General features: G+C 39.1%; 1 protein-coding gene across 1 annotated transcript in view; it reads left to right on the top strand.

The window, feature by feature from the left end:
* Window positions 1-555: 555 nt before the first annotated feature.
* LOC126291573 (putative methyltransferase C9orf114) overlaps window positions 556-26,576 on the top strand; it is a 37,289-nt gene continuing 11,268 nt past the window's right edge. Inside the window, exons 1-4 of the mRNA XM_049985105.1 lie at window positions 556-1,134; window positions 11,718-11,962; window positions 16,528-16,872; window positions 21,571-21,832. Of these exons, the coding sequence (XP_049841062.1) occupies window positions 835-1,134; window positions 11,718-11,962; window positions 16,528-16,872; window positions 21,571-21,832 (1,152 nt within the window). The 5' untranslated portion in view covers window positions 556-834. The remainder of the gene's footprint in view (window positions 1,135-11,717; window positions 11,963-16,527; window positions 16,873-21,570; window positions 21,833-26,576) is intronic.

The following is a 26,576-nucleotide window of genomic DNA, read 5'->3' as shown; positions in this document are numbered from 1 at the left end:
GTACTTGTGGAAATCTGTCAAATCGTGGATCAAAAGTTAAAGCCGACAAGGAGACAGGGACGAACTGTACCTCTTACAGTAATATTCGCTCAAACTAAGTTGATATTCGGCGTGATGGCTGATGGAAGCGGACGGTAAATGGGAAATACCTTTACGATCGCTTGCATCAGACACTGCGTCGAGTGTCAACTTAGTTAACTCGTGTAGTAACTGTATTTCCACAATCCTCTGTTGCGTAGGAACGTTCAACCTTCACTGTACTATATGTAGAACTGGGCTTATGTAGGTGGTCTTGCTAGAGTGTACGCTGCTTACGGGAAACAAGGATTGCTTACTGCGACGTATACAATCTGTAGAGTACCCAATGGAGAAGACATGGTTGACGAGGCAAGTAAGTGAAGTTACTAGTTTCGTTTTTAATTAATTTTACATTTGCTTTAAGTCGTCGCCCTAACCATCACAATAAATAGTATCCATATTTATCGCCACGAGAGTGGGTGGTCGATATATATCGTTCGATGCACGAGTTACGTTATAGCCGCGTACGGGCTACGTGTGGCATCACTGCTCTGCGTGAACAATTGAATATAGACTTCGACAGCTTTGTTTTCGTAATCACGTAGTGCCAACTGCGCAGAATGCAAGCAAACATGATGTGGTGTGTAGAGCGTGCATAGCACGTGGGCTGCGGTATTCTGTTAGTTTTTATAATGTTTGTAGTTATGTAATTGTGATTGTAGTACCAATGTTGGATTGTTTGTTCATTGCTAATTAGTCGTGTGCCATTAAGTGTAAACTTTTGTTCGCGTGAATTTCTATATTAGCTTGGGAGACATGTCACCTACTTTAGCTCAAAGTAAAACGGAAGAACGACGAAAACACAAACTTCTCAAGAAAGTTCGTAAACAGGAAAAATTGTTGAAACTTGCGAAGAAATGTAACGAAGAGAAGAACGCGCCACCTGACAAAGACAAGCTAGCGGAAGATGATAAAATATCATTATCGTTGATTGAGTTGCCTACTGTTAGCATAGCTGTGCCAGGTACTATTTTGGAAAATGCTCAGAGTCAAGAACTGAGAACATATTTAGCCGGTCAGATAGCAAGAGCAGCATGTATATACAGAATCGATGAGGTTAGTTACATTAAATTATCTTTAAAGACTAGGTTTTTTTGGTATTATTACCATGTTGTGATACTTGGCCCAGAGAGAAATCATGTTTGTACAAGAGAAGTTCCAGTATCTCTTGATGCCAGATGTATCACTCTTTATGGCCTAACCTATGCTGATATTACACGCATTATAGTAAGCATTCTACTTTATTTAGTTTTTCTTGTTTTCAGTATTATATAAAAAAGTTGTTCATGTATGTGTAATTCCTAATTTCGTCCTCAAAGAAATAAGAACCTGAAGCAAACATTTATATAAGGAAGGTTTTGCCCCCCTGTAGGAGTCACCCCTCTGCCCCCTACAAAAACATGTAACAATGAGGTGCATTTACAATAAAACTTGCGAATGATGTGTATCTGCAGTATGCCATGTGTGTGCAAACATTAGGACCAATGTTAACGTCAAGGTGTCTAGTGACACGAAGTGCAAAACAGAATTTAAAAGATGTCCTTTTAACTCTTAATTGCAGGGCTTCTTAGAAGGAACTTGCCTGGGTCGACCAAAGTGTCCGATCCCACCCGTTGGCTTTGACTTCTGATGAACATCAGATGGTTGGTAGTGTAGCCCATACAAAAGTAACACTATGTGCAAAGTTTATGAATGGTTACATGAAATTCATAATAATTGGGGCAAATAGTCATCCAGACAAAGCGACGTTTGTATACAGTAACATTTCATGATCTGGTCTGAAATGTGTTGTGTTGTAGGTAAACTTGTCCGTATGAAGCACAGTAACATGAGAAAACAAAGAGGCCCTACTGTAGCCCAAATAAACTTCCTGCCATGAAACACACGCAATCAAATAATGGCATAATATGAACAAACTTAGTAATTATAGGATTATAATTAAAATATCAAAGAATTTTTTTAAGTGGACATGAATGCAGTTTGTTAAAAGCTTTGAGATTATCGGAATTTGTAGAAAACATTTCAACACAAAATTCTTTCAGATCTATGGATGGGACACTGTGTCCTCCATGCAACATTGTGCTTCAGTTACGGCTTTTAGTTCCTTGTGTTATAATATCTTAGGCAACTATAGTTGTTTTCAAAATTCTTTTATTCTGTTTTTCAGCTCCAGGTCACACAAATGGTATGAAACGATCAAGCAGAAAACAAAAATTTCAGCAGTTCCATGCATAACAGAGTGACAGTCAATTAAGATTTTTTTTCATTTAAAAATAAAGATTAAGAAACTTTATAAGGGCAAATGGTTTTATTGTACTGTCTAGAGTTAAGCAATGAAATATAATTTTCTTACCAAAACAGGTTATTTCTTTCATATAGTGAGAGTTGTGTATTTAAAATAAATATATAAAAATCTGCTATCAGAATTACGTAATTCAGATATGCATTTTGTTCTTATGTGTATGGAAAATAAATGCATTAAACATATATTTCACTAATGAAATTATTAAAAAAAGTTCAGTAATGAAATGACACCTCCTAGTAACTGGATGATATCACTTGAAAAATTACTAGTTTCATTCTGAATTGCTGTTATGTGTGAAAAGTTGTACTTGTTCCTCTGGTCTACAGAAATTGAAGCCTATTTCTCTACAATTTGGTATTTTTTCCACCCAGTCTTTCTCTTCTTTGAGGGAAATGTCATCATCTTCAACATAAATCACCTGCTCTGCAAAAAGTCTTGACTTTTTTTCTGGCATAGGCAAGCAGAGCAAAATCCCCTTGGAGCAAGACACTATGATTAATCAGGTCTTACAGATTTGTTGTGACTAAAGCTTGCTTTTTGAAATGGTGTGCAAACCTCGGGGGGGGGGGGGGGGGGGGGGATAGTGAGTAATATTGGTACTCAATAATAAAAGAAGAAATAGGTGTAACAACACAGATAGTTTTCATCTGCTGTGCTGGGACTATTCACATCCATATTTGATCTAATTCCTCTTTATTCTCTGCATTTTGCTGGTCAGAGAGAAAAACGGTTATGCTGCAATTTTTGCAAAGTCTTGAGCGGCAGATAGTATGTATTTCCTTACTTTGCAGATATTCAAGACTGCAGACTTTACAGTTCCACCAATCCCATCCATGACGCCTTTGCAGTGTGATGTGGTGGAGAACTGTTTGTTCCCTAGCATTCTCTGAAAAAAATGTCAATTTGGCATTGAGGAAACACTGCTTAAATTGATGGGTGTACCATCACTATAGTAAGTTTCTAACAGTGCAATACATAAAAATGCCTCTATCATTTTGGCCTAACTCACAGCAACCTTCAAAGGTAGCCAACATTCTTTTGCACTAAATAGGAAATTAAACTTTTTTTTACTATATTGAGTTTATTTGTAATTTGGCATTTTCAGTGTTTCCTGCAGAAAGTAATTAGTTAGCTCAAGGTATGGGAAAAGAAAGACTTTTTTTCAAAATAAATACCCATGTTCTACATGTAGAACACATTCATCAACTCATTTCATTGTAAATTTGTAGTAAACAGGATTATTAGTTCACCTTTCTGCAGTCACTCCTCAGACAGGCTGTATAAATGTCATTCCATTTGATGTTTTATTACTGCATGTGTGTCATTCTCTTTCCATTATCAAATTATGTTAAAATGAACACTTTTTGCTCCTGCTGTGAGATTTCTGTTTATCTCATAAATTATATTGCATGTGTATTTTCAGCCTTCCCTAAAATTACTTCGGTACTGAAAAACAACTTTTAGGTTTAAAAAAATCATGCTGGCGACCTTACTAATTAAATCAGTTCAGTAAAAATTATTGAAATGGGCTGGTTTAAGATATTAGATGTACTTCAGACATATTTACCTAATAAAGTTTTGTTAAGTTGCTTTAAGAAATTAATTTTTCAGGGTAACTATAAGCTGCAATTTCGGACAGTTCCAGCGCTTATTAACATAAATATGGAACTTCAAATTTAGAAAATGTTTCAGCTAATAGAAGAACTAGTAATCAGATTTGTAATAAAGAAAATTTTTGTTCTTATGGTTTATGTCAGTGTTCTCCTGGAAGGAACAGATTACATGTTTACATTGCAAGTACCTCTTCACCCTGGTGAGTTACGTAGTAATATATTCAAATACATGTAGTTGCGTAAAAAGTCGGTTAAAATTTTTTAATTTAATTTACTAGTATTTTTACTGTTGTCATTGTTTTCCTTTTTAAACAGAGTTGTCGATGACTTGGTAAGAATAAGAAGTCAAAACTGTTCGTGATACCGTTTGCGTGAGCCTAGTGTGAAGAATGCAATAAAATAATTTTATTTACAAGACTGCCGCTGTGTTCCCCCGTGGCCAAAATGCCAGGCCAGTTTATACTTGTAGTTGTTCAAGGCTTGTTTACACTGGTCAGGAATGACACACAAGGCTGCTGATTTTCTTTAAAAGTGCATCCTGGAGTCAGATCAAGCAATACAGGACTGTGATCAGAGTGGTGGCTTTCCATTTAATAGATAAATTGATATGACATACTGAAAGCCTTGGGTCGAGGCAGTATGCTAGATGCGTTATTTCTCAATTTCCAGTAACTATTTGATCCAGTACCACATCTATGCTTATTGTCAAAAGTACAATTGTATGGGGTATTGAGTGAAATTTGTAACTGGATTGGTTTTTTTTTTTTTTTAAAATAGGGATTGCGCAACAAGTTATCCTTGTTGGAGAGTCATCAGCAGATGTAGAAGTAGCTGCAGGTCTGGCCCAGGGAAGTGAGTTGGGATCCTGGCTGTTCATGTTGTATGTTCATTGGCTATTTTTTAGGAGGACTGCATTTTCACCTTTGACTTTTGGTTTTACTTCAATAAAATCTTGTAATTTTAAAAGCCGTGACACTTCAAACAAAACACTTGAACTTTCAATAGCTGTGTTTGCCATCTTCATCAGGAGCTACAATCTCTGACTGCCTTTTAGGGAAGCAGGAGTGGCAGTTTCAGATGTGGCACCAATTAGCACATTGGCTACATTTATAAGTGTGTAGCAGAAGATATTTATTGATTTGAAGAATACAGGGTGTACATAAAGTCTGGAAACACTTTCAGTTATTTATTTTACACGAACTAAACATTGTACAGATGTCATACATATTGCATTTTGAAGAGACACTCTGAAAGGTTTTTTTTTTTTACAAACATTCAATATGCGAACCATGAGTGACCCAGCAGACGCAATACAATAATCGAATTCTTGCCATACCCGTCCCAGGATGGCATCATTGACTGCGGCAGTCACTTCCTGTATTCTATCTCGGAGCTCTGCTACATCACATGGTAGAGGCGATATGTACACCAGATCTTTAATGGGTCCCCACAGAAAAAAGTTATACGAAGTGAGATCTGGTGATTGGAGAGGCCATTTATGAAACAGCTGTCCCGCTCTGTAGCACAGCCGACCCATCAATCCAGCAGCTCCATGTTCAGATACTCACGAACTTCACGATGAAAATGGAGCCCCATCCTGTTGAAAGATGAAGAAAGAGTCCAATTGCATTTGAGGCATTAGCCATTGCTGCAACATGTCGAAATGGGAATATCCGGAGACAGTGCTCTCAGCGAAGAAGGATGGCCCGTACAGTTTTTGACGTGGCAAGGTGCAACCTGTGGGGAATCGCACTCAATTTCAGTGCATTCGTGTGGATGCCTTTTACCCAGATTCGACAGTTATGACTGTTCACTTTGCAATTAGTGTGAAAAGTGGCTTTGTCACTAAAAATTAAGCGATTAACAAGGCCATCCCCATTCAATTGTTGCAACTGCGAACAAAACTCAAAACGCCTTTGTCGTTGTCATTGAGCTTCTGCACTAGCTCCAATTTGAATGGTTTCGTAGACAGCGTCTGTCAGAGGACTTCCCACACTGTCATTGGAGCCATTTTGAGTTCACAGGATGCAAGACACACCGATTTCTTTGGACTCCTTATGAATGTCTCTCCTATGCACTCAACATTCACGTCACACACACTGGGACATCCACTTCTCTTTGCCACACACAAGCAACCTGTAACGAATTTGTTGTGCCAGTGGTAAATGGCCTTCCTCGTTGATGGCTTCTTACCGTATTTGGTTCTAAACATCCATTGAACAGCTGTAGCACACTTGTTTTTGTCCAACTCTAACACACGGACAGCTTGCTGCGCACCTAAACTAGCCATGTTTGCAACTAGCGCTGACTATTGGCAAATTACCCAACTATGCTGTGGTGGTATACATGAGAAAATAACTTCAGGTTTTCTCTTCAAAATGGCATATGTACAACATTTGTACGTTTAGTTCTTGTGCAATAACTAATTCAAAGTGTTCCCAGACTTTATGTAAACCCTGTTTAATGAAATGTAGAACAATAATTACTCATAGAAAAAGCTAAATCTAAGTGACTTAATTACAGACCACTGATGGTGCTTTACCTCAATGAAGTGAAAAATGTCTGGTGAAAAAAATCATGCTTTTTTTTTTGTAGTTGCGACGACAGAACATAAATACCCATAAGAAATGTAAGCAGCTATGGGCAAATGGCAACCCAAGTGAAGAAAAAACTATTTACTCTTTGACTGTTGAACTGTTGGCAGTACTGAAGCATCCAATTCCACCTGTCTGCTTTCACCCATGAAATCATCAATATGGCGGAAACTTGTACTTCCAGCACCTCCATACACGTGACAACAAATGCGAAAACAAATATAAATAACACAATAACATCTCACTCCAAAAATAAAATGAAACTAATGGGACAATCACGGGGAACTAGGGGCTTAGGACAGGGACAAGGTAAATAAGAATAAAATAATCACCACTTGATTTGAAAACAACGAAAAAAATTTACTGCATTCCGCTACACCAACAAAAAACACTGCACTGGGACACTTCCCTTAACCTATATAGCTCAACTGCAACTGTCAGTACCAAAAAACCAACCCCTACAATTACGAAAAATGTAGCCAATACCTCAACAGCCCAAAAATCGGACATCACTACATAAAGTAAGACACAATCAATCTACCATAAACACACAAAACATTGCAACTCATGTAGAATAAACTGAAAACAGAAATCACTTACCATCATCAAATTCTGGCGATAAAATCTAAATTGGCCACTCCAACCACACACACGCAAGAATGCAACCAAAACATAAACAAGAAAGACTCCCAAACCACCCATTAACTAATCCCAAACCACCCATTTCATAACCCCCCCTCCCCCAAAAAAGCTGCCAATAAATAAAAAAAAAACAATCGATCACACCTTACAAATCAACAAAAACTGCAATGAAACAGGTCCTATACAACATAATCATAAAGCTCACCCACAACCCATCCCCTTAAGTCCACAATCAATCCCCCCCCCCCTCACACACACACAAACCCAACTCTCTCAACAGAACACGAAAAATGCAATAATCCCCAGGGATGCTCTTTGCACCAGCAGCACTCACCTAAATGAGATTGCAGGTTAGAAGAGTGCCTCTTTCTCCTTCCTATGACTAATCTAACCCGATCCCTCTAAGACACCTTTATCATATTAATGCACAGCCCAGTTTCATAATTTTTGAACTCAAGATTCTGGTTGACAACCCCTATATGACAAAAATGTGTCTACAATAATAGTACTCCCCTCCTCAATATATTCTTCAATATAGCCAACCAATTCTCTCTTAGTACAGTCCTCCTAAACCCTAAAAACACCGTCAGCATACTCACCCCCAAAAGAACAGCCCCCTACACCTATAGACCAATCTGAAAAGTACCACTCCCAAACTTCCTCTCCCCAAACTAAGACTCATCGATCGCAACTGCCATGCCTCGCCCACTTAACTCATCCCTACACTTAATGTACTCAGAACAAACTGCTCTACAAAAAGAAAATGAACATAACATTGTTCTCTCTCTTACTCCAGTCTCATGCGCGCAAAAACTAATAGGGGACCTATAATAAAAATAACACGTCAGCAAAACAGTCTCCCTCATGGCCAACCTAGATTTCTTGAACCCCAGGTACCACGTGTAATGAACCGCCAGACTTTATCACACTGAACTGCCACATACATGCATCCCTTGTCCGAGACGCCATATCTTTCATTAGCCCTATATTTTCACCACAAATACTACATCTGACAATCTCTGCAAAAAAGACCAAATAACTGCAAGAACTTAATAACTGATATCATCTTCTCCCCCAACTCGGCACGCAATGTAGCACTAATACATTTTAGAATCATATCCATCATCGAGCGAGGTGGCGCAGTGGTTAGACCTTGGACTCGCATTCGGGAGGACGGCGGTTCAATCCCACGTCCGGCCATCCCGATTTATGTTTTCCGTGATTTCCCTAAATCGCTCCAGGCAAATGCTGGGATGGTTCCTTTCAAAGGGCACGGCTGACTTCCTTCCCCGTCCTTCCCTAATCCGATGAGACCGATGACCTCGCTGTCTGGTCTCTTTCCCCAAACAAACCAAAACAAAAAAAGGATCATATCCATACCTAACAACAGAAACCACGCAGTGAATTAAACTTCCTGCTGCACAACAAACACCAAACCAATAGACCTAACAAAAACACATAAACAAACAAAAATCGTTACTAATCGCTGAAAGCAGTTTCAACACATGATAACATGATGAACAGCTAACAGTCCCAGCAATGTTGCACTGTCAACACGAAATCTCAAATGAACCCAATACAGCATGTTACACTCAGTACATAAACATACACCACCAGCGGTCACCAGCAAACACATCTACGAACACAACCAACTCAAAAACTCTGCGTCGTAACGATACCGCACACCACAACACCACAGGTCGAAGCATATGGGTGGAATCGGGTGCTTCTATTTGACCCAAACTGTATTGTGTTTGTGAAAAAGCTTTTATTCATTAATATGTCCTTTGAAATACGATTCAGCATAATGAATACAATGCTTATACAGTCCTTATACTTCCGTACAAGCTTTCTGATTGTAGCCATTGATTGTCAGGCTTAATGTGGTAGGATTTTTGGGATTGATTATGGCATGTAAGCATATCTGCTGGTAACGAGCACATACGTGAGGACAGTTGATGTTGTTGCACATACAAATATTAGAAAATTTGCACTGAACAAGAAATTGCTTATTTTCTTTCTTCATTGAGTTAGTATATTTGTTACTCCTTCATGCTGAAGAGGTTGGACAATTTGGATGAACTTTGGAATGTAGATACCCTCTACCCTGAATTAACACAAAGACTACTTTTACTCTGAAGAAAATCACTATTCCTGTGGGATGGTCAACGTGAATGCTGTTCCCAAATGATGGGTAATGTCACTAAAACATCATCCAGAAAGTTAAATGCAAAGGAATGCATTAAGGTTAACATAGAGATTAGTTTTTAAATGTTTCGACAAATGCAATAAGTAAGTGCATAAACCAGGACAGTAAAAATATTCCTGTAGGATCATCATTAAACTCTGTAACAATGTAACATATGTGAGTGAAAATATTTCTAAGCACCTGGATGCACCAAGATTGTGCAGTGGCACTAGCTTATCCATCACAGACTTAGAAGGCATATCATTCAGGCCACCATTGTCACTGGTGGATCCAAAGGAGAGACAGGATTGATATGACAAATTCTTATCATTCCAACAAACTTGTGTTTCTGTCCAGTTTCAACCAATGCAGTTCCCTTCAAAAGTGACCTCCTTGATAAATAAGAATTGAGAACAAATGTTAAAAATGGCAAGTATTTCTCTGGACAAACCATGTTTTTCTCCACAGATAGATGTGCTTTGGATGCCCACATGCATTGAGAACCATAAATTTCTACATGTACGGAAAGAGCAAGAAATCTCAGAATATTTTTTACAGTGATGTTACAGCAGATTTCTTGCTCTGCATACACACTAAGACAATTATGATCTTCTCAGTGCTAGGCATGTCACAAACACTCATGAAATTATTTACTCCTTTTCATGGCGCATTTTAAATTTGCTACTCAATTGCGTAGAACTTTTTTCTTTAAGTAATGGAGTGAGTTGTAAGCAGCATGTATTCTGTCAGATTCTTCCATCATTTCATTATTTGATGCCTTTTTTTTCCAATGTTGCGTGGTTTGCTAGGCCACAAGCGGCTCATGGTTCAATACCTCTAAGAGATAACTTTTTGATGGTGCATACACGAGGACAGTGAGTTTCGACATTAACATTCCTTTATAAATAACTGTTTAATTGTAGGCAACATCACAGGGTACATCTAGTATACCCATAAATACCGCATGAAAATTCTTACTCTAAGTGTGTTTGAATGCAACATAAGTTTGTATTGTGGTGCACTGTTTCCTTGTGTGTTTCATGAAATTGCAAATTTTTAGAAAAGATACAGCTTGTTGTGGCTAATTCGTAACGTCTCCAGTACCTCTTGCTTTTGCACCATTCAAGTTGGATGACAAAATTGTTTGAGGAGGCTCAATACTATATTGAGTGCTGTTGCTAATTGAGAAATGTTTGAGCCCATTTGAATGTGAATACTGATTGTCGGGCCTCACTAAAAAGTACTACTGAAGTACCAGTGAGTTTACACTGTCAAGATCAGTTGGTATTGCATAACATTTGTATTTATAGCTTGGGTAAATGCCCTTGTACCAAGAGGTGTGAGTACTACTGAACAACCAGTTTCATATAGACAAATTAATTACAGAAGAGTGGAAAAACTAGTAGAACCCAACCTCAGTGAACATCAGTTTGTATTCCAAAGAAGTGAAGAGACGGTGAGGAAATACTTGACGCTGTGTCTTGTCTTAGAAGATAGGTTACAGAATGGCGAAACAACATTTACTGCATTTTTGGATTTGGAGAAAGCTTCCAACAGTGTTGATGGGACTATACTACTTGAAATTTTTAAGACAGAATATAAAATACAGGGAGCAACTTGAACAGAAACAAGAATGCAATTATAAGAGTCTGGGGACATATAAGTGAAGCAGTAGTTGGGAAAGGAGTGAGACAAGATTGTAGCCTAACCCCAGTATTAATAAATCTCTACTGTGAGAAAACAGTAAAGGAAACCAATGAAATCTTGGGAAGGGAATAAAACTTCATTGACAAGAAATAAAAACTTTTTGATTGTGATGCAAAAAGAGACGGCCAGAGTTGCAACTAAAATGGTTGTTCATTTGGCCCTTGACTGGTTTCAGGCTATGCCCATTCACAAACCAACCAGCATTTGTCTAAAATGTCGATCCAAAATAGCAGTAAACAAAGTGTGTACTTATTTTGGTTGGACTTTTTCTTGGCAAACATTGGTTGGTTTGGGAATGGGCTTAGCGCGAAACCAGTCGCTAACTGACTAAGCATCCATTTTAGGTGCAGCTCTGGCTGTCTTTGTGATTTGCTATCCTACTACATGCAGCAAGCTGGAGCTATGCAAAAACTTTGAGGTTTGCTGGTGACATTGTTATTCTGTACAAGAAGGCAAAGGATTTAGAAGAGTAATTGAAAAGAATTAATGTAGTTAGCTACTTTCATGTTTCATGAATCTTTTTCACAATAAATTGTAATCATGTGGAATGAGTAATTTTTTTATTCTGAAGTACATTTTGTTCTTTACAGATTATAGTTTTTGATGATATTTGTGTCGGGGATGAAACGAAATGCGAAACTGTGCCAGAAGCGGATGGCATCAAGATGACCCGCCGGAGCTGCACCCAGCTGGCGAGGATCCTGCAGTACCTGGAGTGCCCCCAGTACCTCCGAAGGTTCTTCTTCCCCCTGCACAAAGACCTCGAGTACGCCGGGCTTGTGAACCCCCTCGATGCCCCTCACCACCTGCGGAAGGATGAAGATTTTCCATTCAGGTAATCGGCGTGTAAAGAATAATTTTTAATGGTGTTTTTCAATGCAGCCTGCTGTCTCACACATTTATGTTCAAAGTGTTTCTTGAAATTTTTGAGACTGATCGAATATTCCATCATCTTTTGGGTATGCATTGGAAATGTTAGTAATTATTGGTCTGATATGTTGGCTGACAACCTTGGGGCCATTCTCGAGGCGATTTTTGGACAGCAGCGATACACCCGCCTTCTGCAGCCCAATGAATTGGAAGAGGCCAAATCTTGTTTTTCCACTGCTCATTCCACGGATAATGGTAATGTTAAGACACTGGTCACAAACTCAGCCAAGTGGGATTCTGTGGTCAAGGAAGCTGTGGAAATACAACCTACAATCTGCTCAACTGAGATGAGGGTTTCAAGCTTGACAAATTGGGGAAACCTCATTTCACATCAGAACTCTCAAAGAAAATATTGTTCTAAGTGTTCATTGCCTGCCATTGCCACCCATAATAATGAACCACATGCTGTATTTTGTAAGCAGTGTGGATTCACTGACTGTGCTTGCTTTTCTTTATTGTGAGATGTGTAAAGTTGTATGTTTCACTGACACTTGTGTTACGAACAGTATTAACTCTTAAATATGTGTGTTTGCTCCACAGTATTGTATAGAGTGATTTAAAAATCTTGCAAATGACTTACTTGTAGAATGTCAATAAGGCTGTCAACTGAAGTATAGGAACAAGAATTAATAATATCCTGGATGCATGCCTCAAAGATGATGGAATATTGATGTACAAAATTGTTGTGGTTTTTGTGGCCACTTGTTGATATATTACCTGTTAGCTTCTGTCTCAGCATCTTTGGATGATGTTTATTTTAACTGTTTTCCTGATGTTTCGCCAACACAAGTTTTTAGGCTGCCACCAGCAGTGTAAGGTGAATCTGGCAGCACATCAAGAAAACATGAGTGAACAGGCAGTAGTTAAACATTGACATAACTATTTTTTTTTGGTGGGGGGGGGGGGGGGGGAGTGAGAAAAACAAAATGTGTAACTGTTTCAAGAATTCATTGTGTGTGTGTCTGTGTGTGTGCGCGCGCATGAGCAGGAGAGAGAGAGAGAGAAAAAGATAACGAATGTATCTAGATTACCTTCCCACGGTGGTGACCTGTCTGGAAAATCTGAAGAATTGGCGGTTCTCATGGAACTTTAATTTACTGGAAAAGATGAAAAAATCTCAGGGAATTCTGAGAGACTGTGGGTGGAGTTGAATTCCATATTCATGGGAATAAGTATAGGAGTCATTTGATTACAAATCATTCTGAGATTCCACTTCAGAAACAATTAATCATGGAGTCCTGTAAGGAAAGGTGAAAAAAGTGCTCTGTACCATTGAAAATTTTGTTATTTGATTGTTGCTGCCTCCAACACACTTGCTGACCTCAAGAATCTTCATAATTGTCTATAGATTTTCAGAATGTAGGTCTGTTTCCCACTGCACTATTGGAAGCACAACAAAGTGTAACATATGTGTGAAATTATGTCATCAATCTGCAATTCACCAGTCAAACAAAAGCAAAGGTTTATTTTGAATTTTACAAAAAATGTGAATCCAGATCTGTGTTTGAATTTGTGTATTTACATTAGCATTGAATATTCAGGCTTAAGACCATTTTTTGCTCATTTCAGTGCAGAGTAGTACTTGGCCACCTTCCTCACAGTGTGCTTCAATTGGACTGTGACCATAGTGTGAAGAGCATCTGATCTGAAACACGATGCAATATTGTCAAAGTCTGTTGATATTAAATTCCAAAGGGGGTATTCCTAAGCATGTCCCAGTGAGTATTTCTTGTATTCTTGAGAATATCGCACAGTTGCTTGACGTGGCACACAGTGGTGATAGGCTATGGTCAATTTCATCTACATCATGTTATCAATTCTAGCACAACTTGGAATAAGTGATGTACATGGCAACTCAAAAAAGTGTTGGCTGTGAAATCTAGTGAAGTAAAACTTGCACTCTCTCACAACAAAAATTAGTTCACGAAAATTGTAATTTCAACCTGAAAATGTTGGGGAGATGTCTTATCGAAAAAAATCACTAGCCTCATTCCATGTGAATGTCGAGAATGTAATCTCTTCAGAAGGCGATATCAACATTGGCATGTCACAAGATTCAGTACTTGTATCGATCCTCTATGCTCTTTTCTCATGTGACCTAATAAAGGCAGACTGCATGCAGCTTGTGATTGTTGCAGATGACACAACAGTCCTCAGACACACAGATGCCAGGTGCTTAGGCTGATGACTCTGAGGTGCAGTGGGTTGCATAACCACCTGAACTGTGAAGTGACAAAAGCCAAACCACTATCTGTGCCTGATATTAATAATAAACTCAGTCTTTCACAGGTGATGCACTTATTTGTAATGAAGTACTATCTGAAGAAAAACTACACACACTTTCAGTCAGATCTTAACATGTTATCAAAATGATGCAAAGATTCACAACTCGTAAATATTAGGAATGTAAAACTGTGCATGTCAGACATTGTCCAAATGTTTCTTGTGACTACAATATCATTGTGTTACTATTGGAATCAGTCAACTCACAGAAGTACTGGAGAGTAAAAATATTTGTGAATGTGAGATGGGGAATGATCATGTAGCCTCACACATAGGTAAAGCAACTGGCAGATTAGGTTCAGTGGTAGAATACTGGGTAAATGCGGAGTACAGAGGAGTATGTGCTGTTCTAAAACTGTTTTCATGAACAAAATTATGTCAACAATGTAATTGTTGTAACTATGACTGACATGTAGACGTTCAAGTGATGTAAACACAGGGCTACTGTAAATGATTTATTTATTTTTCAAAGTTATGCATTTTCCAAAGTATTTTTGTACAAATATTATCTATGCATGAGTAGAACCATGAACTCACCGAGTTTAAATTGTGCCCAGCAGTTGGTGTTAGAGTGCGGGGTCTTGACAAAATGACAACAGAATGAGAAAAGTGTTTTGATATGTTGGAATATGTAAGATATTTATACATTACAACAGTGCAGCATACATTCAGAAGGAATTACGGGAAAGAATCGCTATGAAACAGAGAGCTGTGTGTTGATATCAACAATTTAGGGACACTTGTTTATCGTTTAACCAAGTGTGACAGGTGCAACTGTGAGGCGTGTGTTTGTATGTAGTCAAAAAAAAAAAATCTATGCTTGATGCAAGCCACAAACTTGGAAACTGCAGTGAACTGTGAGGAAGATTTTGTGGTGGCTGTTACATTTGAGAAAGAAATGCCGTGGCATGCACAGCCACACAAATGCAATGGTCGGCTACCGCCGCAGAGTTAAGCGGTGCCTGTAACTTAGTGTTGGCACGTTCCGCCAGCCGGCGCTAGAGGCGTTCCTGCCAAGTATTCAATCAACTGTGAACTACGCACACGCATGAGCCTTTTTCCGGTGCGGATGGTCACACTATGATATCACCATCCACCAGTCAGGGATCGCCAATCATCACTGTGGAATCAGCGGAGGAAGACTGGTGCCGCCATATTAAATAGCCGGAAGAAAGGGAAATAGGCGTCTTTCAACCTGCCACTGACTGCCGCCCGGAAGATACTTCGATGTAGCCCGAACATCCAGGAGCAACGTCTTCGCTATGCCGGGCCATTGACCCCGGACTCTGTGCCTGTCTACTTCCTCGGCATCTGCCGGAAAGCGTCGAGAGAAAACCCAACAAAGGAACGTAAATTCAGTTCAGTTGCTAAACTTTCACTTTAATAAGGTGGCATATTCTTTGTCATGTTATAAAATTTTGATTGGAGAACAAGCCTTTTGTTTTTGAAGAAAGTTTAACTTTTTGTAAAATTAAGCGGTGGCCTTGCTCCACCTAATAAAAATTTTTCTTCACACGTGGGTGTTAATCTGTGGATATAACAGGCACCATCTATGCTTGTACGACACTTAAAAATGAAAGATTGTGGTCAGTACCTTCAATTTTGCATTGCAATGGAGAAACCTTCTGAGGATGAACATGTCACCTCCAAGGTGATATTTGTCGAAACAACTGTCCATTTATTTGCAAAAGTTAATCACCACAATGTGAGTGTGTCGGGCACTGAACATCCTCATGAAATTATGGCTCACAAATGAGATTTGACAGAGGGTAGTGTTTAGTGCGCAGTGCACAGACAATTCTGTATGGGCTGTTTTTCTTCTGCCAGAAGACCACAATGAGTACCTCTTACATTTGTATGTTTCAGTTGTGATTGTGTCCACAACTGACTGCTGATTCCCAGAATTTCAACTTCGAACAAGATGGAATGTCCCCTCATTGGAGCATTGAAGTTCATCACTACATAAACAATGTATTGAATGTAGTGGTGAAGATAATGTGGCTCTGTTTTCTTGGCTCCCTAGTATGGCGGACCTAACACCATGTGACTTTTTTCTTGGGAGTTTGTAAATGACCTTATATTCATATTTCCAATTGTTTTGGTTCACCAATCAATTTTAACACAGGATTTGGACATGCAAAAAGTGTAATCATTGAATAATACAGCTGCTTCTTCATCTCTCTGCAGGGAAGGAGTGACGGTGAAGCGGCCAGGGAAACCTGGCAGGTGTGTGGTCAACGTCGGGCTGCAGCGAGATGTGATTGCTGACCGTGCACTTGTGCCTGGCCTCAGAGTTACCGTGCGCCTCCTGCCGCCGTCCCACAAGGAGGCGAAGCGGACGCGAGCTGCCATTGTATCCCCAGTGACACCGCGCGCTGAGATGGGCGTCTACTGGGGGTACACTGTCAGAGTGGCGTCTTCCCTGAGTGCCGTGTTCACACAGTGCCCCTTTGAGGGTGGTTACGACCTCACCATTGGGACCTCTGACAAGGGTACACCAGCTTCTCAGCTGAAAAGGAAACAACTGTCTGGGTAAGCAGCAGCTAGATACAAGAGCTGTCTTTTGAGAGCAGAGCTGTGTGTCTCGAAGCGGAAAAATGTATTTTAGAAGCAAATCGAGAACTTTAGTTTTATTTGGTCTAAAATCGAGAACTTTAGTTTTATTTGGTCTACTCTATTGCATGTGGAGTAGGTGACTGCATTATACAATATGTGTGAAGAAAGTAATGAGACTGGCAACACGGTGAGTGATGTAGTAATGCTTTGTTGTTAGGCTTATGCAGATCAATGTGTTCATCCCTTTCACCTTTGCTGGATGGCGTCCATTTTTATTTGTAGGCGTGTGACGATTTTTCAGTCTGTAGACGTAATGAAAATTTTAATCTCTCTGCACTGGGTTAAGTTACAACATTGCAGTTGACATAATCGTTTTTGGAAGTGTCCTCTGCAACATTGTCTGTTACACAAAATACCCTAAATTAAAATATAACTAGTCAAAATGACCTCCAAAGTTTGGTATCCACATTTTCAAAAATCCACTTTTTAGGCCGAGAAATAACAAACAAGGAGTGATTTATGAGAGTCTATTTTTCTCCTATAGTTAGATATCCTACACTGCTAGCCTCTTGTAGAGCAAGAACACGTTCAAATGTTTCCTTAATTTTTTATGAATTTTTGAAATTTGAAATTTTTTGTTTTTTGTGGAGTTTGGGGCTAGTTGTCTCGAGTGGGACTAAATATAAAAATATGATTTTTGCACAGTTTGTACATGTATATGATAGCAACATACTGTAAATATTTCAACATAGATATCTGACTGTGAACAACGATATGAATTTTTGAAAATGTGGAGATAATTCACGTTACTCTTCAACTGATCTTATGGCTGTTGCCTATTTAAATGGTTTATTGTTTCATTGTAATAAAATGTAATTGTGACATATATTTATTTAACACTATCACCCAATATTCATTTAGTTTACTTATTTTTAATAATGCAATATTAAACAATAGGAGCTTTCGCTTTTGTTTTATGGTAATAAAAATGCCCATTTACATTTAGGTTTATTGTCAATAAAGAAGTACGTTATTGTTGGGTGTGGCATTGTAGAAGTACATTATTGCTGTGTGTGGGATTGTTGTAGTCAGTCTGTTGTGAAACCTCTGTTAGAGTGGATGTGCATACTTCATCGAGAGTGTAGAATGTATTATGTGCTTTGTTCTGCATGTAATGTGTAATTAATTTTGAGAGATTAAATGGAGTGCGGTAACATGAATGAAAAGTGCTCTGTTGGACAGATAGCAAGTTAAGTGTGCCAGAAAACAGTTTATGGTTGTTTCAAAAAACTTGAAAAATGTCAATGACTGTGAAGAAATTAGACAAACGTTGTTTCAATTACAAATAAGTTGTGTGAGTATCATGAGAAGAAATATATTCTGAAGTACAACCACATTTTTGGAAGAAAGTGCTGTGATCCACTTTAAGTTCACAAGAAGGCTATTACTAAAGGTTTCAGGAAAATAAAACTTGAACATTTGTTCTTGTTGTGTGAGAGTGAACCACAATTGATTCCTGGAAATTCCCTGTGCCCAAATTGTTACTCAAAAATATTTGTTGTGAATCCAGAACCAGAATCATGTAACAGCCTGGGGGATGTTTCCAGAATGAGATTTCCACTCAGCAGCGGAGTGTGCGCTGATAAAGTTTGGAAGGTAGGAGACGAGATACTGGCAGAAGTAAAGCTGTGAGGACCGGGCGTGAGTCGTGCTTCAGTAGCTCAGATGGTAGAGCATTGCCCGCAAAAGGTAAAGGTCCTGAGTTCGAGTCTCGGTCAGGCACACAGTCTTAATCTGCCAGGAAGTTTCATATCAGCGCACACTCCGCTGCAGAGTGAAAATTTCATTCTGGAAACATCCCCCAGGCTGTGGCTATGCCATGTGTCCACAGTATCCTTTCTTTCAGGAGTGCTAGTTCTGCAAGGTCAGCAGGAGAGCTTCTGTAAAGTTTGGAAGGTAGGAGACAAGATACTGGCAGAAGTAAAGCTGTGAGGACCAGGCGTGATTCGTGCTTCGGTAGCTCAGATGGTAGAGCACTTGCCCGCGAATGGCAAAGGTCCTGAGTTCGAGTCTCGGTCGGGCACACAGTTTTAATCTGCCAGGAAGGTTCGAACTTCATCTTGTCATCTGAGGCTCCAGGTGATAAGGTGAACTTTAGCTGGTCCGTCTCAACCTTTTAGGGTAATTCCCTTTACATTTATTTATAGTTGCAATCCAGAGACGACGTCATCCTTGTCCATTTATGGTATGCACATGGGCATATTAGAAGCTGTCTGTTATTTCTTTTTAATTCCTTCTTGTGAAGAACATGCCATTTTCCCATGTCACGTGTCCATAAATAAATTTCCAAGGTGTCTTCTCAGGTCAGACATGTTTTATCATATCTATTTAACAATAGCCTTTATATCTAAAAACAGAGATGATGTGACTTACCAAACAAAAGCGCTGGCAGGTCGATAGACACACAAACATACACACAAAATTCTAGCTTTTTTCAGGAAAGAGGGAATGACGAAAGGATGTGGGTCTTTCCCTCTTCTTCCTTCTTCCCTGAAGAAGCAACCGTTGGTTGCGAAAGCTAGGATTTTCTGTGTGTGTTTGTGTGTGTATCGACCTGCCAGCACTTTTGTTTGGTAAGGCACATCATCTTTGTTTTTAGATATATTTTTCCCACGTGGAATGTTTCCCTCTATTATATTCATAACAATAGCCTTTGATATAAGAGGCAATAATTCTCTTTTGTAGCACGTAGGCCGGCCGGCGTGGCCGTCTGGTTCTAGGCGCTTCAGTCTGGAACCGTGTGACCGCTACGGTCGCAGGTTCGAATCCTGCCTCGGTCATGGATGTTTGTGATGTCCTTAGGTTAGTTAGGTTTAAGTAGTTCTAAGTTCTAGGGGACTGATGACCACAGATGTTAAGTCCCATAGTGCTCAGAGCCATATTTTTGTAGCACGTAGTGAAATTGACCTCTGTCGGTCGATAGAGTATAAGGGCAATGAAAGGGTGTTGCACGTCCATTCCAGATACCATGTATTCTACACATAAAACACAATTTGACCTATACTGGTTGATTGCTATTACATAGCGATGAAGTGGCGTTGTTCATCCACTCACGTGTTGTCTTTGGTAATAAGATACAAAATTAATCTTGATAATATTCTTCATTCAGTGCATGTCAGCAATAAGAAGTATATTTACATTAACTGATAAAAACACCTACTCGATCATATGTGTACAGGTTATCCAAAATTATTTGCATTTTAGCATTTACATACTACACTTTCGCTGTTTTATGTCATATTTCATTAATAACGGTGGTAGCGTTATGTTGCATTCGTTGTGAAAGGGCCGATATTTTTTAATAGTGTAAGTTGGGGTAGTGTGTTTGCACTCATATAAATCCATGCATAGTGTGTTACATTTCAGTCAAAACCTGGTGCAGAGGCTTTATATTTCAGAGTTTCAACCATTCTGTAAGTTATTTGTTTCAACGTATAACTACGTTGGGTTTTTATCTTTGGCAGTCTTGGTCTCAGTTAGACATGCCCAATGTTCCCCACCATGTTGATATGCAGTACGTCATCTAGGTCTACTTAGTTTCACGTGAGCTCCCGAGGCCCACCGCACGGCGTCCATGGAGACAAGGTGCTCCCCGGAGCTTAAGTTAAGTCTTGGAGGTGACTTAGTACCTATGTACCGCATTTTTAAAATGTGATTATTCCTATTTAGGCTCTTTTGTTTTATTTCTAGACCATGCCCTCATAAACATATTACAGAATCAGATTTATCTTCTGAAGAAGGCTCAATTACTTGGGCTGAAACCTAGGTAAAGGTTGGTTTCATTACCGCAATCGAGGCTGATAGTTTCTTATATACTCTGAACTATGGCTAGATGTTTTCATGAGTGCATCGTACAAGAAACTCTGAACAATTTTTGCAATAAAATATCAACATCAGTTGTTTTTTAGGCACTGATTTCTTTGACCCTGTGGAGGCCACGTGTGCTCCATGCCCATCACTCGCCACCTTGTGCAGCAAATGACTGCACCTAGCAGGTAGCAGCACCAGGCTGTGGTCCTCATCACTGATAGCACAGGACTGGTATAACTCCGATCTGCACAAACCATCAAAACCTCCCGAATGTGGCATGCTTCCCACATACTGATACTTTAACCCATGAATATCTTTCAATGGCCAATAGAAATTGAGGACATGGAACATCTCATTGTACAAATAACATGCTACACCTCATAGTCAGCCCTTAAAAAAGTGGACTGATAAGTTTAGAGCACTGTTTATGGTGTAGAACTGGCACCACTTGGTATTGTATCCCTCCACTGCAGACATTATATCGTTAGCAGTGTGTGTACCAGGTGGTTATATGGAAATAACACAGTCTGGTTGATGGGGAGACGTGACAGAATGACAGAGGAGCAGTTGTATCTGGATTTGCCCTTGAATGGCATTGCCCAATTTGTTGCTGTATCAAGATGGAATAGCCAATATGTCTACAAGGAATGGTGTATCTCTCACAGCCACGTGTATTTACAGTAAATAAAATTTCATTGCAATTTTGACGACCAGTAATGTATATAATAGTAATTTTTTCCCTTCCTTTTAATTGATCTTTTCTTTAGATGTTTTATTCTGATGAGTAATGTACCTACTTTACAGGTACCGCCATGCACTTATAGTATTTGGTGGTCTCCAGGGGTTGGAGGCTGCTCTGGAAAACGACGAACAGTTGAATGTCGAGCAGCCCAGCCTCTTGTTTGACCACTACGTGAACACCTGCCCTTCCCAGGGCACCCGCACGTTACGCACAGAAGAGGCGTTGCTGATTTCACTGGCAGTGCTGCAGAAGAAACTGAAAACAAAGGCAGTGCCTGTGCAGAGTCAAGCTGGTGCAACAGAAGAGGAAACAAATGAGGAGGAGGTATGCTTATTAATTTAAACTCAAATGGAAATACAGGGCTAATTCTCACCTAAGGAATGAAAATCTAGACTGCAAGTAGAAAATATTGAAAGCATATTATTGTAAAATTTGAAGAAGAGTATATTCCAATTATAGAGTCATCATAATGACTGACTCGTATAGGTAATACAGTTTTCCATTTTCTTGAAATTTTATTCAGTTTGGACATCCATTTCAGTGACAAAAGCTTATTGTGCACTTCGGAATGTAATATTTTCTCGTGGATGAGATTCATAAATTATGACACGCTGGTAGACCATAGTAATGTGCTGTTAAAATATATTAATTAAATGAGCAGTTTAAGTCGATGAGCATTGTCTGGCCACACTTTACCAGACAGCATACATTTGTAAAGGAGTGGCAGAAGTATCATTTGTGTCATCCAGTTGTGATCTGCAGAGTACTGTACAGTGCTCAGTTTGCTTATTTCTGACATTTGGCAGCTGAAACAGCATTGCAACACACATACTCCCATTGCACTGTGCCCAATTACACGGGCCCATTGAGAATTTTCAAAAGTCATGTGAACGTAAAAAGTCTTCCCTAAAGCATTCACAAACTCATTACATATCATGAGGTCAGATGAAGGCATACCTCGTCTACACCTATGTACTTATTAGGCAAGCCGCCACACCCCAGTGTATTTTGTCTTAGCAGCCCTTAAACAAAATATATGTTGGTGACAGCAGGACAGTTCTACAGTGTGTAATAAAAGTCATGCATACATCAGCTGGTGTGACGACTGTGGTTTTTTATATGACATACATTAATTTTGTCTTTCAAATATTCAACTACCATCTAGAATAGATGTCCTGATTGTGGTGTGTTATATAACTGGAACCAGTAAATTGGACATGAACTTACAGCTGATTGCAAAAGAAGAAGTCTTGCGATCAGGCCCTGAAAGCCATGTCATCCTCAGTCATTCATCCTCAGATGTGGTATGGAGGTGAAGTGTTTCAGGTTGGCTTGGGCTGCATGGTGGTTTGTTATACTTGGCCTCATGCACCAAACACTTAAAGAAGTTGCCACCTGTACACTCCGTGTATATACAACGAATGTTGTTTATTGAGTGGCCAGTCATTGTTAAGTATTATTAATCAGGGTCCAGCTATTCTGTGCCCTGAATCCATGTGCCGCCTCCTTCCAAATTGGCCCAGACTTCGCCTCCTTACAGGCTGCTGGAAATTAACTTCACATTCTCATTCACTCCACCACATAATTAAGAAGTGAGGTTCAATTCACCTTCTTATATTATCTTCAAAATTACGACTCAATACATGATAAATTAGGGCAGCTACCATTTCGTATACTGCCTCTCTGTACTATTTACAGAGCAGATCTGATATTCAACTTGATAATTGACAGTTACAATACAGTTATTATCTTTGACATGCCATGTTCTTAGATTTCGTGGAGTTCTTTCTTCTGAACTGCTCGGTCCGTGGAACTCCTGTCACCATCTCAGCAGGTAGCGTCACTTGACTGCTACCCATTTCTGTACAGTCACTGGATCATTAGCTCTGGTATCAGCACCAACAATTCAAAACTTGACTATTGCAGTCACGAACATCTTTTCTTTGACATAATTACTTAAAGACATGATACCTCTTATTCAAGGAATGGAATGTATTGCTAAATATCTCTCCACTAAGGGAAAAATGGTCAACTTTAATTATTATGCAAGTGTTGCATAAATAGACACGAAAGGTTTGCTATGACTTTCAGGATTATTATTATTATTATTATTATTATAATTATAAGTATATCGGTGCAATAAGTATTTCTGTGTGTTTGGTTTTACCATTAACACACATTTCATTATACCTTTTCACAAAAATCTCTCTTTCTTGGAAAAGGTAAATGTTATCTGTAATTCTAGGATCAAACTTCAGAGCACTCTGAGATTACATAGTGTCTTTGGAAACAGGCAAATTAAACGTTAATAATTTTATTTAATCAGTCTAGAGGTAATGCTCTCTTATGCAAGGTATCTACCCTTAAGCAAATAATAGTACTCGTAAATATTTCTTAACATTGCTCCTCCAGGTATTAAGTACACTTTCCTCTAACTTTGTACCATGTATCTCTCTTACCATAAACTGATTGGTGTTCTCCCTTACTTGGGTGCACCTGAACCTGGTATAAGTGCCCTTCTGTTGGGCAGCTTACCCATCAACCCCGACAAAGTGGATGGGGTCCTTCCTTTCTTAGGTCCACCTGAACCTGATGTAAATTCCCATCTCTGGAGTAACTTACCCATGAACTCCCATAATATGCATTACATGGATTCTTTACTATTACTTCAGCATGCCTCCCTTCTGTTTTTCTTTTTCCCATCTCTAAATCCCCCACTAAACTCCTATAGCCTCCTGATATTTTCCAGTCAGTCCTCCTGCCTGATTGCTCTTCCTAGCGCTACTGTCCTCCAAAACCCTTTTCGTTCTACATGTTAGCGTGTCATTCTTGGTTTGTTATGACACTTGGTCCCCTTTATTCCTCTCCTTGAAAATGTGACCAGAGTATTTTCATTCCTATGAATTCCTCTCCTTGAAAATGTGACCAGAGTATTTTCATTCCTATGATGATGTTTCCCATATCTGCTTGAGATCATATGCATGATTGTACACTGTTTGCACGTGTGTGTGTGTGTGTGTGTGTGTGTGTGTGTGTGTGTGTGTGTGTGTGTGAGAGAGAGAGAGAGAGAGAGAGAGAGAGAGAGAGAGAGAGACACTTGACTTGTAATGTCTGTAAATCCCACATCTCTTGTAGAACACGCAACAAAATCATTAAACATAAAAGTTAAAAAAGAATACCTAATGCAAATGCACATTGCTCAGAGTGAAAAACAATGGTTGACTGGGTTTACAGTTGGATACTTTATTGTTTAAATTTCTCTACCACCTCCATGTTGTAAAGTTCTTTATCTTTTCTTGTAGTTGGGTCTACTAGAAATAATGCTTTTGGATGGGGAACTGCCTCAACTCTGTAGGATCCAGCATACTTAGGAAAACATTTACTGATCCTTTTCTTAATATTTGAGCTCATGTGATGATCATTGATTAACACTAGGTCTCCAATATTAAACTGAGGTACTTGCGCTTGCTCATTGGACTCGTAGATCCATGCTGTCTATTAGGATTTTTGTTACTTATCATTGTATTTCTTCTATTGGCAAGGTTTCGTGTTTTGGCCAACTAAACAATTTTAACAAAGGTTGTCCTATCAACTGTTTGTCCATTAGTTCAGTAGGTGATAGGCCTGTTGTTAGATGTGGCAGTTCATTAATAAAGATTTGAAACTCAGGAATCAGTTGTGCCCAATCTATATGTTGCTTCGAACAGTAGGTTCTACAAATTTGAGCAATTTCCTTCATTATTCATTCGCAAGGGTTACTTTTCGGGTGGTATTTTGAAGTAGCAATGTGTTTAATATTTTCCCATCCTAGAAATTCTTTAAAGGCTTGACTGGTAAACTGTGGTCAAAAGACTGTCAGTATCATACGAGGTTTTGCTATATCAATGAAATATTCCATTAAACACCTAATTATTGTTTCACTGTTAGCTTGTTTGATTGAATAGAGCTCGACATACTTTGACCAGTATGAATATGTAAGTCATTCCTTCCCTACTGGTGTCTTTCATGCTTTGGCATACTTCACAAGCTCTTATTATTGGCAATACTTTTTGACCTAAGTTTTTAAAATAGTAAAATTTAATCGTGTGTTTTGTACATTTGCATACTCCAAAATGTTCCTGCCCTCTGTGAACAAAATTAACTAAATCGAACACTGCTGTTTGTGGTATGCATAGTCTCCATTTCAGTCTAACTTTCTTGGTTCTCGAAAATAATGTTCTTCTCTGGTTCAGTGTTGTCCATTTATCACCGTGTACTGTCAATGGGGGAATACTGGTTCATTTCTCCTTAACAGAGTTCTTCTTCCTTTTTCACTCAATTTTATTATTTGTTTCTGATTCAGTTTGACATCATTACTGTTCAGAATATCTTGATGTTTTATTCCCATTGCCCTTGGCAATGTGTTTGCTTCTCTGTGCCTGAATCCCTGTGCCTTCTTCCTCCTTACAGGCTGCAGATAAAGGTGCTGAAAATTAACTTCCTGTTCTCATTCACTCCACAACAAAATTAAGAATTGAGATTCAGTTCACCTTCTTACATTACCTTCAAAAGTACAACTCAGTACATGATAAATGAGGATAGCTACCAAGTCGTATACTGCCCCTTTATATTACTTACATAACATATGAAATATTCAACTTGATAATTAACAATTACTGTACATTTGTTATCTTTGCATGTCTCGTTCTTAGATTTCATGGAGCTCTTTCTTCTGTACCACCCACTCCATGGAACTTCTATATCCCCTCAGCATGTAGGGTCATCTGACTGCTACCCACTTCCATACAGTCACTGGATTGTTGGCTCTTTTATCAGCACCTACTATTTGAACACCTCCCAACAGTGAGGTGCTCATCGCTTATCGGCTACCATGTCATGAACATCTCTTCTCTGACATATGTATTTAATGATGTGCTATCTCTCATTCAAGGAATGGGCTGTATCACTACAGAGAGATATTGGCTGAGCACACTGCATTCACTTCTGTTGTTGACGTTTCTACCTTGAAGCTACTACATCTCCATCAGGTAACTCCTTAGTTGGCATCATAAGGCTGAGTGCACCCTGG

Source organism: Schistocerca gregaria, chromosome 9 (assembly GCF_023897955.1).
Source record: "Schistocerca gregaria isolate iqSchGreg1 chromosome 9, iqSchGreg1.2, whole genome shotgun sequence".
Lineage (NCBI taxonomy): Eukaryota > Metazoa > Arthropoda > Insecta > Orthoptera > Acrididae > Schistocerca > Schistocerca gregaria.
The sequence above is the reverse complement of the archived record's forward strand: the minus strand, read 5'-3'. Positions and strand labels throughout refer to the sequence as shown.